General features: G+C 42.4%; 1 protein-coding gene and 1 long non-coding RNA gene across 7 annotated transcripts in view; one reads left to right on the forward strand and one right to left on the reverse strand.

Moving 5' to 3' along the window:
• Positions 1-357: 357 nt before the first annotated feature.
• LOC113626891 (uncharacterized) overlaps positions 358-14,508 on the forward strand; it is a 39,289-nt gene continuing 25,138 nt past the window's right edge. For both annotated transcript variants that reach the window (XR_003435324.1, XR_003435325.1), the window contains exon 1: positions 358-548. This is a non-coding gene — a long non-coding RNA (uncharacterized LOC113626891). The remainder of the gene's footprint in view (positions 549-14,508) is intronic.
• SP100 (SP100 nuclear body protein) overlaps positions 4,736-14,508 on the reverse strand; it is an 85,189-nt gene continuing 75,416 nt past the window's right edge. For all 5 annotated transcript variants that reach the window (XM_027118844.1, XM_027118839.1, XM_027118829.1 and 2 more), the window contains 6 exons: positions 13,362-13,400; positions 8,784-8,899; positions 7,208-7,328; positions 6,854-6,925; positions 6,166-6,300; positions 4,736-5,027 (listed from right to left, as the gene is read on the reverse strand). In XM_027118844.1, coding sequence (XP_026974645.1) covers positions 4,908-5,027; positions 6,166-6,300; positions 6,854-6,925; positions 7,208-7,328; positions 8,784-8,899; positions 13,362-13,400 — 603 coding nt within the window. In that variant the 3' untranslated portion in view covers positions 4,736-4,907. The remainder of the gene's footprint in view (positions 5,028-6,165; positions 6,301-6,853; positions 6,926-7,207; positions 7,329-8,783; positions 8,900-13,361; positions 13,401-14,508) is intronic.

Raw genomic sequence — 14,508 nt, forward strand, 5'->3', positions numbered from 1 at the left:
GAGACAACAGGATGAATTAGGAGAGGAAAAGGTTCAAGACATTTCTAAAGGGGACTGTGCAATAGCAATACTCAGCCACCAGAGGGCAGTGTAGACGTTCTGGAGGGTCTGGAGAGAGGAAAGGGGTACCGAGAGAAAGGACGGTAAAACGCAAATTTAAAGTTAAGTTTCGTCTGGTAAAGTTAGAATTAAAAACAAACAAACAAACAAACAAAAACACCCGGTAGTAGAGTCTTTCCTTTCATTCTGCTCTGTGTGCTCCGGATGAAAACTGACACTTCGGGAAAGTGAGTGGGTGGCTCCCAGCCGGGCTGAACTTGCGCCAGCAGCTGACTTCCAGTAAGGGAGCTTGTGCAAGAAGGAGAGCGAATCCAGGGCTGGCGGGGGAGTCCCCGCCCCGTTTTCCGTATCCGGTGTTTGCTGGAAGAAAACCGCTCCTGCCTGACCTTTTATTACCCAAGCTCTGCTTCCGTGGCTCGTCCTGTGACGCAGGAAGGGACTGGGTCCGAACAGGGTTCCTTCCTTTAGGGAAGAACGAGGTACAAGAGGTAGGAATTCTTCCTCATTCTGAATTTCTTCACTTTTGTTTTCTGTTAAATCATTAAGGTTACCTGGTCACCTAGTTCACCGCAGGGTGTCGTGGAATTTAGGGAGAAGAGGAGTAGACCTCCTGGAAGGCTTGCTTAAAAGCTGGCACCCAGTGCTTTCTGCCACTGCTTGTTTGTAGATAGTCGAAACCAACAGAATAAGAAGCTCAGATGTGGCTCTGAGAAGTTTCTGGTATTGGTCAGGACCTGAGTGACCTGTAAGATCTCATTCTCCACTAGGCTGAGAATTTGCCTTCCCTCCACGCCATTTACTTTTCTGTCCCCAAATATGCTCAGCTCCAGTGTCCTGGCTCTCCAGAGAGCACCAGGTGACAATTTAGTTGGAATAATTAACACAAAGCTCCAGATTCAAATAATATGCGCCCCCTCCAGTTAGCAGTTTTAAAATTGTGGTAAAGTGTATATAACAATATTTATCATTTTAATCATTTGTAAGTGGATAATTTAGTGATATTAAATACATTCACAATGTTGTGTAACCATCACCACTATGTATTTCCAAAATTTTTTGTCGTCCCCAACGTAAACTTTGTATGCATTAAAAAATAACTTCCTCATTCCCTGCACATACACCCCCTTACGCGGTCCTGTACCCTGTATTCTACTTTTTGTTTCTATGAATTTGCCTATTCTCAGTTTCTCCTATAATTAGAATCATGCATTTGTCCTGTGTCTGGCTTATTAGCGTAATGTTTTCAAGGTCCATCCATGTAGTGGCGTATGCTAAAATTGTTATTCTTTTTTTATGGCTGAATAATGTTCCATTGTATGTATACACCACATTTATTTATCCACTCACCTGTTGGTGGACATGGGTTGTTTCCACTTTTTGGCTATTGTGAATAATGCTGCTATAAACATTGGTGTACAAATATCTGTTTGATTCCCTGCTTTCTTATGGATATATACCTAGGAGTGGAATTGCTAGGTTGTATGGTAGTTGCATGTTTAATTTTTTGAGGAGCTGCCCAGTTGTTTTCCCCAGCGGCCGTACCAGCAAAGCATGATGGTTCCAATTTCTCCACATCCTAACTAATGTTATTTCCTGTGTGTGTGTTTAAATTATTATTATTATTTTGCGGTGCATGGGCCTCTCACTGTTGTGGCCTCTCCCGTTGCGGAGCACAGGCCCCGGACGCGCAGGCTCAGCGGCTATGGCTCACGGGCCCAGCCACTCCGCGGCATGTGGGATCTTCCCGCACCGGGGCACGAACCCGTGTCCCCTGCATCGGCAGGTGGACTCTCAACCACTGCGCCACCAGGGAAGCCCTAAATTATTATTTTTATTATAGCCATTCTAGTAAATATGAAGTGATATCTCACTGTGGTTTTGACTTACATTTCCATAATGACATGATGCTGAACATCTTTTCATTTGCTTATTGGCCTTTTGTGTATCTTTTTTGTTTGGAGAATGTCTACTCAATTCTTTTGCCCATTTTTTAAAAATGGAAGTATAGCTGATTTACAATATTGTGTTACAGCGAAGTGATTTACAATATTGTGTACAGCAAAGTGATTCAGTTATATTATATATATATATTTTTTTCAGGTTATTTTCCATTATAGGTTATTATAAGGTATTGAATATAGTTCCCTGTGTTATACAGTAAATCTTTGTTGCTTATCTGTTTTATGTACAGTAGTTTGTATCTGTTAATCCCAAACTCCTAATTTATCCCACCCCGGTCTTCCCATTCCCCTTTGGTAACCATAAGTTTGTTTCCTATGTCTGTGAATCTGTTTTTGTTTTGTATATAGATTCATTTGTATTACTTTTTGGATTCCATATATAAGTTATATAATATTTGTCTTTCTCTATCTGACTTACTTCACTTAGTATGACAGTCTCTAAGTCCATCCATGTTGCTGCATTCTTTTCTATGGCTGAGTAATATTCCACTGTCTATATGTACCACGTCTTCTTAAACCAATTGTCTGTTGATACTTGGCCCATTTTTGAATTGAGTTGTTTGCAGACCTTCAGGAAGTCTTTACACATTCTGAATATTAATCCCTTATCAGATATATGGTTTCTAAATATTTTTCCCCATTCTGTAGGTTGTCTTTTCACTTTCTTTGATTCTTCTAATTTTATTTATTTATTTATTTATTTATTAAATTTTTAGTTATGTTTTGATTTTCCCTAAAAACTGACATATCATTGAGACTATACTGATGTTGACAGACCAGGGTTATAAATATATTTATGGGAAAAATTGTTGCATTAACTAAACAAGCTCTTGCACCAGGAACAGCCCCTGGGCATTTATATTCGACTTCTGCTACATTTCCAGGGGCAGGCCACCCTGATATGGCATGTTCATGAAAAGTAAGTAGCACTGAATACTGGCAAGTCCCCATATAACCTCTGCAGAAACGTTATATGGAAGGCATTTCTTCTGGGACTAGTAAGAACTTGCTGTTATTTACAGTAGCATGTTTCTTTCCTATTTTCATTTTGCCAAACTTTGAGTATTTGACAGTGCTTTTTTTTAAAATTTTTGAATTTTATTTTATTAATTTTTTTATACAGCAGGTTCTTATTAGTCATCAGTTTTATACACATCAGTGTATACATGTCAATCCCAATCGCCCAATTCATCACACCACCACCCCTACCCCCGCGCCGCTTTCCCCCCTTGGTGTCCATATGTTTGTTCTCTACATCTGTGTCTCAACTTCTGCCCTGAAAACCAGTTCATCTGTACCATTTTTCTAGGTTCCACATACATGTGTTAATATACTATATTTGTTTTTCTCTTTCTGACTTACTTCACTCTGTATGACGGTCTCTAGATCCATCCACGTCTCAACAAACGACCCAGTTTCGTTCCTTTTTATGGCTAATATTCCATTGTATATATGTACCACTTCTTCTTTATCCATTCGTCTGTCGATGGGCATTTAGGTTGCTTCCATGACCTGGCTATTGTAAATAGTGCTGCAATGAACATTGGGGTGCATGTGTCTTTTTGAATTATGGTTTTCTCTGGGTATATGCCCAGTAGTGGGATTGCTGGATCATATGGTAATTCTATTTTTAGTTTTTTAAGGAACCTCCATACTGTTCTCCTTAGTGGCTGTATCAATTTACATCCCCACCGACAGTGCAAGAGGGTTCCGTTTTCTCCACACCCTCCCCAGCATTTGTTGTTTGTAGATTTTCTGATGATGCCCATTCTAACTGGTGTGAGGTGATGCCTCATTGTAGTTTTGATTTGCATTTCTCTAATAACTTGTGATGTTGAGAAGCTTTTCATGTGCTTCTTGGCCATCTGTCTGTCTTCTTTGGAGAAATGTCTGTTTAGGTCTTCTGCCCATTTTGGATTGGGTTGTTTGTTTCTTTAATATTGAGCTGCATGAGCTGTTTATATATTTTGGAGATTAATCCTTTGTCTAGGGCACATAACTTTTTGTGCCCTAAAAAGGAGGCAAACAGCCTCATACCTCATCAGAACTTGGAACACGAGGAGAGTGTGTCATGATAACCTCTGAGAGATAAGGTGGTGAGTAGGAAATGGCCTTGTAGCAGCTGCTCAGAAGCTTCCCAGACTCTCATGTTCTGGAAGGATCATAGGGCATTCTCAAGACTTAGATCAGCTACAGACAAGTCTTGCCTATGTGGCCTATGTGGAAACATGCAAGGTCACCAGGATGCCATGGCAGAGTCATTCCCCAACAGAACCAAGAATTGTCAGAGGTGAGGAATGCTCCCATCAGCTGTACCATTTATGATTGTACAAACTGAAAGTTAGAAATGCTGTGCATCTACTATGGGCTTCCTGATGCCACTGGGTGTGAGGCCAAAAAGGATGCTATCCAGTATTCAGTAAGGTAATCAGTGACCAGAATGTATGTCACTATATCTTTCTATAATAGGCAATAATCAGTAATAAAATACATTGGGAAAAAGGTCACTTTCAAAATGACAAAAAAGTATTAAATACCTGAGAGTAAAATAAGAAATGACTAAGTCCTGTGTGGGGAGGAGAAAAGAAGAGAAAACTTTACTTAAGAACCTAATAAAAGATTCAAGGAAACGGAAGCACATAATATGATCCTTTATAGAAAGACCTGATATTTTCTTTTGCGAATTTCACCCCAAATTACTCAATAAGATAATCTGAAGTTTAAGATTTTTATTTAGAAAAGTAAATAAGCAGGAATGTCAGTAAAAAAAAGTTTGAAAAAGAAGTGTGTTATTCACACAGCAACAGGAAGTTGGTCAGTGGGGCCACAGGCACAACATCATGTAGCAGTGGAGACTCTGAAGGGGGAACTAGAAACAGGCTACATTTAAAAGATCAGCTCAAACCGACTGCTGTTTGTACTTATTTCCTGGATGCCAAAAACGTTTTTGAAGTCACTCTCAAATTCAGCTTCTAGCTGAAGCCCCAGATTGATGAATTTATTGTTCTGAAAAAGCAAAGGCAAAAACAATGATAGCCATAGATTGCTAATGAGCTTAGACTCTCAATGTTTTGGTTAATCAGAGTTTTATTTTAGACCATCCCAAATGTTAAGTGAGAATTAATCCAGTTGAGGATAGTTTATGTTTCCTGATAGCTGGATCATTTCTCTTTATCTGGAGGACAGAGGAGCAAAAATGGCGCTATACTGCAGTCTAATTCTTCATCAGAAATTTATTGATTAATTTAAAAAATTCTAGTTACTTGATTTTGAACACAGCCCATATCCCTTGTGACACCATAATAGTACAGAAATGTCTAAGGCAAGTTCGTGGTGCCTTCCTTTATCCTTCATTCCCCACCCCTTGAGGTGATCCTTGTTAACTTTTTGATCCAACACTAGGAAATTCTAATGTAAAGAAATCCAAAATTTTGAAATTTGAGAAATGTGATTTGGTATCTTCCTTTAGAGATGAGAAACACGAGTAGCCTTTAAAATGTGCTTCTAGCAGATGAGAGAATTGGCCTCACTTCTCTACGAGCATCAAGGCCATGAGGGTTCTGCCTATAAGAAACTTTCCATGCTCTGCGTCCAGAGTGCAGTACTGGAACTGCTGGAAATAGGCAGATGCCCAGGTGTGGGGAGATCCCTGTCCACTCCTTCCTGAGGGCCCGGATGCCGGCGGGCAGTTACACAGCAACCAACTGCACATGGACATACTCTGTGTCTCTGCATCCAGTCTCCCTAGGATGGTCCCCAAGTCTGGGCCAAGTAAGGACCTGAGCCTGGGCCAATTGCAGGGACTTCTGAGCCACACACAGTGCTGCCAGGTCTAGTAAAAAAATAAAAAGCACTTCCATTTCCGGTGGAAGGGACTAGGTCTGCAATCCACTGTTATCTATGGGCAAATTGAGTATCTAGAAGGAGTAAATTCTGAGGTCCTAGGGTAATGTTTCCAATGATACCTCTGGTCTGTTATTATCTTCCACACCATAGTCCACAGGGCTTGGAGAATACTGCCAGAATTTTTACCTGTGTGGGCTTGCCACATGATAAGGGAAATTGTAACATTGACCTGATACAAGAAGGTGAAAGGCAAAATGACTTAATTGAAAGAAAAATAGAAGCAGGGAGAACTGTTTACCTTGTAAAACGCCCTGTGGTTCTGGAAGATGAGACGCATGTCCCGCACAAACTCCCGTACTCGGTGATATATGTTCATCGTCAGATTTTTCTTGATTTTGTTTAACCACATGGGCTTCTCCAGGCCTTGAGATGTCTTTGTATTATGTTGACAAAAGTGCCAAAGGGCATTAGCATGGTTCCAAGTCTACCTTCTACAGATTCCCACAGTTATGGACTGAGTGCTTGTGTCCCCCAAATTCATATGCTAAAATCCTCACCCCCACTGTGATGGTCTTAGGAGGTGGGACAATTGGAAGATAATTAGGTCATGAGGGTGGAGCCCTCATGAATAGGATTAGCACCCTTATAATAAAAGGACGCCAGAGACCTCTCTCCCTCCCTTTCCACCATGTGAGGACAAAAAGAGAAGTTGGTTGACTGCAACCTGGAAGAAAGCCCTCATTAGGACCTGACTGTGTTGGCACCCTGATCTCGGATTTCCAGCCTCCAGAACTGTGAGAAATAAATTCCTGTTGTTTAAGCCACCCAGTCTATGGTAGTTTGTTACAACCGCCTAAGCTTCTAAGGGCTGATTGAGCTGTCTAAGATATTTATCAACAAGGCAAAGATAATGGCAATGTGTACCCATTGGATTCATATCACAAATTCAACAAATGCCAGGTTGGGGTTTTATTGCTGTTACTTACATAATATGGTTCTGAGGCAAAAAAAGAGCTTTTTGGAGAGCAATAGACCTTTAAGAGGAGGAACTCACACTTCTGCAAAAGATAGAGGAGATTTTAAGTGAAGAGCAGCTTGGAAAGAATGAGCTCTTACATATGCTCAGATAAATGCACAACTCTCCAACCTGCAGACCCCTGAAACAAACACAGAATGGGAATTTTCTGTGGCATATGAATTTTGGTGTCAGGTAACGTGATCAGAGCACAACAAGCGACAGCAGTTTGCCTTGGGCACCATTCCTCCTGCCCCCGGCAAGATGGTGCTTCTTCTCTTGTGTAAACAGAAAGGAGGAGGCTTAGGTTTACATTTCAACTCACTAACTTCTCTTTACTCAGCATCAGCTTCTTCAGGACCTCAGATTGCTGATGACATGGTTGGCTTTCTGGGCACCTTTCCTGAAGATCCTTTATCTTGCAGAAAGTGCAGCTCCATGGGTTCCTGAGAGGTCGGATATAAGGTCAGCAAAGGCAGTTTCTCTGTGAATCAACCATTGTTTCTATAGCTGTTAAAGTCCTCTGTTCAGGAATGACTGGTAGTTTCCACCTGTATTCAACTTCTCTCTGACACCCCTCTGCACTAGAGCCCCATTTGGGCTCAACTGCCGAAGACAGCCCTCCCATCAATAACTGTAGAAGGCTAAGTAAGGTGCCATGGTGCGTAAGGACACTCATTCACTTCAAAACTTAGGTTCTCATCTGAGCCACTGTGAGTTTGGTAATGAATTCTTCCTGCCCGAAACGAGAAGGGGAAATTGGTACCTTAAGTACTGGAGTCTTGGGCCTCAATGAGACATCAACTCAGTAAAAATCAGGAAAACAGCCCTTCTTCTCAACTTTGCTGAATAAGCACAGAGCATAAGCCATAGGCATCGTTTTTTCTGGCATTGTCATCTCTGTGTCTAGCATCTGTGATGCAGAAACTTCTTGGAAAGGAAATCTACCAATAGAGTGACAGGTATCTTCCATTTGCCCCTAGATCTCCACTACCAGGTTCTCTGTGCTGGGGAGCTCTCAATTCTCAATAATCTGAGACCTGGATACAGTGATCCATCCTAGAGATGTCATTTAACCTCTCTCCTTGGCCACCCCAGTGCTTGCTCAAGGGGCAAGCATTACAGTGTCCACAGTGCAGGGGTGGGGACTCTACATGAGCTCAAAAAAAACGTGGGGCTTTCTGCCTCTGCAGATTGCCCAACTGCAGAGGTTTACGCTGAATCCTGCGGTGACACATTCTCTGGGACTTACATAGGAGCAGATGAATTACACTAGACTCCTCCCATTATGGAGGAACAGTGCTCTATCCTCATAGGAACAGACATAATCCTGGTAGAGATCATCCTTGGCCACAGCAATTCTACCACTTCTAGAATGCCTTATCAATCTACGTGTTAGCTCACATATCATCACATCTGACTGAAGATACACTTTACAACAAAGGAAATGCAGCAGTGGACTCATACCCGCAGAATTCAGGGATCTTATCATGTACCTTGTGATTCAGGGTCAGATGACTTGATAGACTGCCGTGATCACCTTCTGAAGGCTCATCACAGTCCCAGCTTTGTCAGCTATGTGATGTTCCCATAGCAGGTGGTATATGTGTTAAACCAGCAGCTAATGTATGGCAACGTAACCCCATCAAAGTGCATGGGTGTGGGAACCACCTGAGGGACGTGGGGGTTACTTCTCTATTATACCTAATCACCACTTGAAGAGTTTTCTTCTCATTAATCTACTGCTGCCAGCACTGTTCTTATTTCTGGATCCTGATGCTTAAGGACTCTTCTTCTGAATCAAGACACATACAACCAGAGAAAATTGCAGGCTGAGTGTGCATGGTGGGAGGAGCTGTACCACAGGAAGGAAGGGCAGGAGGGGGCCAAGTCTCACTAACCTGTCAGCATCTTTAGGTGGGATGTGGCATTTCTCATGAAAGAACCTCGAACAAGTATTACAGGAGAACAGCGTGGTCTTTCCACGGCATACCTCGCATTCATTTGAGTTTTCTGGCTAGAAGGGGAGATAATATAGACATCACTGGGATCAGTGAGACCCTAGATAGTCGACACATTGGTACTCTAGAACACACAGCATTTACTTGTACCAAGGTGATACTTGTAAACCTTTCTCCTCAAAATAGTAAGGAACAATACTGAGTGGAGATTTCAGAAGAAGACATGCTGGTTTGCAGTGAAGCTCAGGAGGAAGTGGCTGTGTGTTAGACCTTTAAAGTTTTCTTTATAAAGACAGAGGTTCTGACACAGGAAGGCTTGTAACAGCAACAAAATAGGATCAATTAAAGATAATCTGAGAAATTTAATATTCTGCAGGCAAAACCTAACTCAGGAATACAGTGTCTTATCTAGTTGTCTACCATGCATCATCTAAATTGCCTCATTGAAGAGTGATTTACTGACAATTTAATATGACAGAATAAACATCTGAGATATCCCTGCATCCCATTTTCTTGGCCATAAGTTCTCCATGAGTTGAAGGGCCTGGGGATGAGTTTCTGGTCTATGGATTTTGTGCCTAGAGGGCCCCTGAGCCTGTGACAGTGCCTCTGGTTGGAAAGACCATGGGCACAGATAACCCGGTGGATGCCAGGGATGACAGAGCTCTTTGACTCTGGGAGCCTAGGGGAAGCTGTCCTATGACTTAGCTTGGCGAGTAAGGTGTGGAGGTGCCATGTCTCAATGGCTAGGGAGTGTGGTAATGGCAACCACTGGAGTTGAAGGCCAAGGCTTTACCCTAATTTTCTGAGCCCGTGGAAACCTGGTGCTTTGTCCTGTAAAAGGAAGATGGATGGGGCCACAAAATTAATTGGTGCTGGATTTTTCATCAATCTCAATATGTGGGACCTTTAGCCAGATTTTATTTCATTTGTGAAGTTAAAAATTTGACAGTGTTTGCATCTAAGTATCGTGGAGTAACAAACACACGTTAAAACAACAGAATTTATAGACCAAAATAAGAATTGTTCAAGGAATGAGCCCATTGGTGGGCAAGGGGAATTACATTTTTTCCTTTTCTTTTTGGTGTTAATCTATGTGGCAATAACATGTGAATCCCTATATACTACAATTTCTATGTATGAGGGTCGTGTGTCTGTGCTGGAGAAATGGCCAGAGGATGGGCACCTGGCCCCTCTCCTGGGCCACCTGAGTGGAAAGAGAACCATGTGGTGAGGAAACATTTCATCCAATGGGTAGCAGCTCTTCATCATAGATGAAGCTATCCTTTCTACACCATGGGCTGGAAGAAGGAATTCACATCCTTGTGTGACAATCTACATACAAAACAATGCATAGACTTGGGGACTGGCCCACCCAGTGATGGGTAGCTGGGATTTTGGTGGGTGGTGAGGAAATGGGGAGGTGGCAGGGAGTGCCATTCCGCCTCTTCCTTCTAGAAACACTCTATGCTTCGTTCCATGACACTCCATTCTCTTAGATTTTTTCCTAGCACTTTGCTTCTTTTTTTAAGCTTCCTCACTTGGAAAGTTGGAATTCTGTAGGGCTCTGCCCCATGTTCCCTGCTCATTTTACTCTCCTAGATGGCCACGACTACTCCCGTGACCACACCTACCACATTTGTCCCTAGGCTTTAAGATCTGTGTCTCTGGTCTCTTTGTGAGTCCCTGAGCATCCAAACTCTACTTTCCATCATCTCCAATTAGATGTCTATCATCATGTCTAAAACCCATATTGCCCCCAAACCACAGTCCTTGACTTCCTGTCTTGAATCTGCTCCTCTTTCAGTGCCCCCCTCATCTCACTAAGCACCCCACCATCCACCCAGGAGCCTGGAAGTGAACACAGATTCCTCCCTTTCCTCACCCCAGACATCCAGCCCATCACCAGTCCTGCTGTCATTTTTAAATATCTCATCTCATTCTTAGTGCTTCTGTGAGGTCCATTGCTTACAAGAATGCAGAGCCCCTACTTATAATACAATATTATGAGCCAAAGCAAGATGTCCTGCTATTTCCAAATCATAACAGAATATCATCCCTGAGCCCAGTGAGCTGAGGTGAATTGGAACACACCTCAATTTGTAAATTCTTTTCATCTATAAATTCAATATAAGAAGAAGAGACACAAAACTCACACATGGGAGGAAATTCTAGGCCGTAAGCTGTATCTCGTGCATGTGCTCCCTTTCAGTAGGAGAGCTCGAGGAATGGCCTGTTAGGGACATCCTTGGGGACATCCCCACATAGACTTGAGTGGCCCTGGCATGGGGCCATGTAACCGCTTTTCCTTTTTCTCATCCTAATAGATGCTGACCACTATTTTTAGGCTACTGGCTCAGGGTTTCTTATGCCATTTGGTCCTGAGAGGACACAAATGGCAGAAGCCAAGGGGCTGGGAAAGGAAGAGAGGCTCTGGAGAGACCCTCTGAGAACTGAGGTGGTCACACCTTAATAGCTGTAAGCGCAGAGGGAACAGAGAGAGGGCGCCTGTGATAAAGGGTGGGAGACGGTCAACTCAATTGATTAACCCAGACTGAATTACCCTTGACTCCCTAGGACTGGGCAGAAACATTTGGCCTTAATAGCATCTCTTTCTTCAGAAAACCCAGTGGATGCAGAGCTTAGTTACTGAGTCTTTAGCATAAAGTCAGTTGAGCTGGTAGCCCCAGAAACCAGCTTTGTGAAGACCTCGACTTCCTGGTTTGACTGAGATGACCAAGGTCACTGCTGTTGGAAGTCAGGAAAATGGAAGTTTTTCTATTTCCTTTTTTCACTTCACATGTTCTCTCTCACACCCTGTCTTGGAGAGGAAGACATCAACTATCTGACTGCCTTCCCTGAAATCCACACAGCATAGAAACCACTGGTCCATGAACTTCACATGCTACTTTGAAGGAGAGAGAATTTGCCTTCATAGATGGAACTGCAGTCTGCAAAGCCCCTCTGTTGGGGCCAAAGGGCCTCTACACAAAGGAAAGAGCTTTCCAGGTCAGCAGCCTCTCCCACAGGGCACATCTGCTTCCCAATCACTCTATTCTCTAAAGGGTCATCTCCATAAAGGAAATAAAGTTTCCCTTGAAAAAGGACTTAGCATAAGTGTGTGTGTGCATGTGAAGGAGAGGTTTTGTTTTTTTGCTTTACCAGGTGACATATGGCTATATATCCGTTCCAAAGGGGGATTCTACATTAGGTCTATAATAGGTTAGCTAGAGTGACCATGAGATGTTTCCATTTTGCTCAATTCTTATTTCATTAAAGCTAGAACCCAGAAAAACCAATGAAAATAAAATCAGTGTTGCAAAAGCAATAGTCATTAAATGTACTTTTTTGTGCCTTTCAAAATCATACTTTTCCAGCTCCAACTCCATCTTTTATGTCTAATTTTAAGATAGCATGCCCTCTGTAATGGCCTATATGGGAAAAGAATCTTAAAAAAAAGAGTGGATGTATGCATGTGTATAACTGATTAACTTTGCTGTACACCTGAAACTAACACAACATTGTAAATCAACTATACTCCAAAAAAAAAAAAAAAAAAAAAAAAAGTATAGTAAGAGTTCCATTCCGAGAGTGCCTTTGTAATTCCAGCAAAGTTAGCCTAGGTACCCAACTAACACAATCGGCTATACAGTACTGTACCGTAATAGGTTTATAATACTTTTCACACAAATAATACATAAAAAACAAACACAAAAAGTAAAGAAAACATTTTTTTTTTTTTTTTTTTTTTTTGCGGTACGCGGGCCTCTCACTGTTGTGGCCTCTCCCGTTGCGGAGCACAGGCTCACGTAACGTTCTACATTCGGGCCTGCACCTCAGAAACTAACAGTGCCTCTTCAAATAAAGAAAATCCCCTTGCCATTTCCTACGTTGTGAATCTCTTCGGTTCTTCAGTTACTTCTTCCTCTTGTCTCTCTCTGTCCTTCCTCTGGGCCTTCAATTCCTGGGTCTTCCTAGCAGTACCAGCTACATCACCACTGCTTTTACACTTGCTTTCGGACAACCTGAGCTTGAAATAAAGACACTGTACTACTGTACTCTCTACAGTCCTGTACAGTAAAGTACACAAAAGCACAACCACTTATAGAGGATGCGCGCACGTTACAATGTACACCAGACACGGGAACTAACTTAAGTGATTGGACGTGCGAACGCACGTTCGCATTTTTGAAAGCTCGCAACTTGAAGGTTCGTATGTTGGGGACTTACCGTATGCCATTCACATATTTTTCTAAAACAAATGTACAAGGTCAGTTCTGCCTCATTATATATTTTTAAGGATTACCCCTGCGCCTCTATCTCAAATGTTTTAATGCTCAAAGAAGTCCTGGCCGCACACGCTGAAATGTTTGGAAGTAGCAAGTGTAAAAAGCACCATATTATAAAATCAAGTTTCAACATAATTGGTTAATTTAGAAACCATAAAATAAAGCCAGAGAGATGGAAAGTCAACAATGTGGTAGATGAGACATGGCCAGAAGGTCCTGTGATAATTACCTTTTTTCTTTTTCTTGGTGGGTCTCGTAGAAAATCGTCCTGAAAGAAAAATGAGATTCATGCTGTGATGGGTCCTTGTTTCTACTTTGTGAGATCGGTAATTCCACTACCTTCCCCTCATGTCCCATTATCAACATAAACTCAAGGGGCCTTCATGGAAAATAACCTCCCTCTCCAAGTCTGTAACATGGTGCTCTCTGTTATCCAGACTCAGCTTTAAAGCCAGCTTTAAAAACTGCATCCTCTCTCTTGCTCTCCTTAGAAAGTTTTGCCAGATTTTCCTTTACAACCGCGTCTACACCCACCACTTCCTTTCCATTCTCCCAGTACCCCTCTAGCTTTTATCTTTATACCTTGCGTGCTATAGCTCCATTGGCACACACCTGGTGAGTGATTGACAGCTGGCAGACCCCATCAGTGGCCTTGGACACACAAAGGTATCCAGGCCTTCGGGGAGACAAGTGGGAAAACCTGGCATATAGTGGGGTAAGGATGATAAAGTGTAAACTGTGCTCTCATGGAGTATTTTGGGATCCAGAGATGGGTGAGTATAGTAGGCTAAATAATGCTCCCCCGACCCATGAATTTGTTCTAATCCCCCGACCCATGAATGTGTCAACTTACATGGTAAAAGGAACTTTACTAATGTAATTAAATGAAGGAGCTTGAAATGGAAGATGATTCTGATTATCTGGGTAGGGCCAATGTAATCGCAAGGGTCCATACAAGAGCGGGTAGGAGGGTCAGAGTGAGTAGTAGGAGATGTATTGACAGAAGAAGAGGTTGGAGTGATGTGAGGAAGGGGCCACGAGCCAGGAAATGAAGGCTGCTTCCAGAAGCTGAAAAAGGGGAGGAACACATTCTCCCTGGAAGGCTCCAGAAGGAACCACCCCTGCCGACGCCTTGACTTGAGTCCAGTGAAACTGATTTCATACTTCTGGTCTCTAGGACTGTAAGATAATAGATTTACATGGTTTCAAGGCACTGAGTTTGTGGGAATTTTTTATAGCAGCAATAGGAAACAAATTCAGTGAATTTTAAAGGACTTCAGCACAGAGTGTGCTGTTTGAGCTGGGCCTTGCAGGTCGAATGGGGTGGATCAGGCAGAAAGGTGGTGAAGGTCATTTGAGGTCTCCATGGGTTAAAG

This window comes from Aethalodelphis obliquidens, unplaced genomic scaffold (assembly GCF_003676395.1).
Source record: "Aethalodelphis obliquidens isolate GAN/ISIS:26980383/991018 unplaced genomic scaffold, ASM367639v1 scaffold2, whole genome shotgun sequence".
Classification (NCBI taxonomy): Eukaryota; Metazoa; Chordata; class Mammalia; order Artiodactyla; family Delphinidae; genus Aethalodelphis; species Aethalodelphis obliquidens.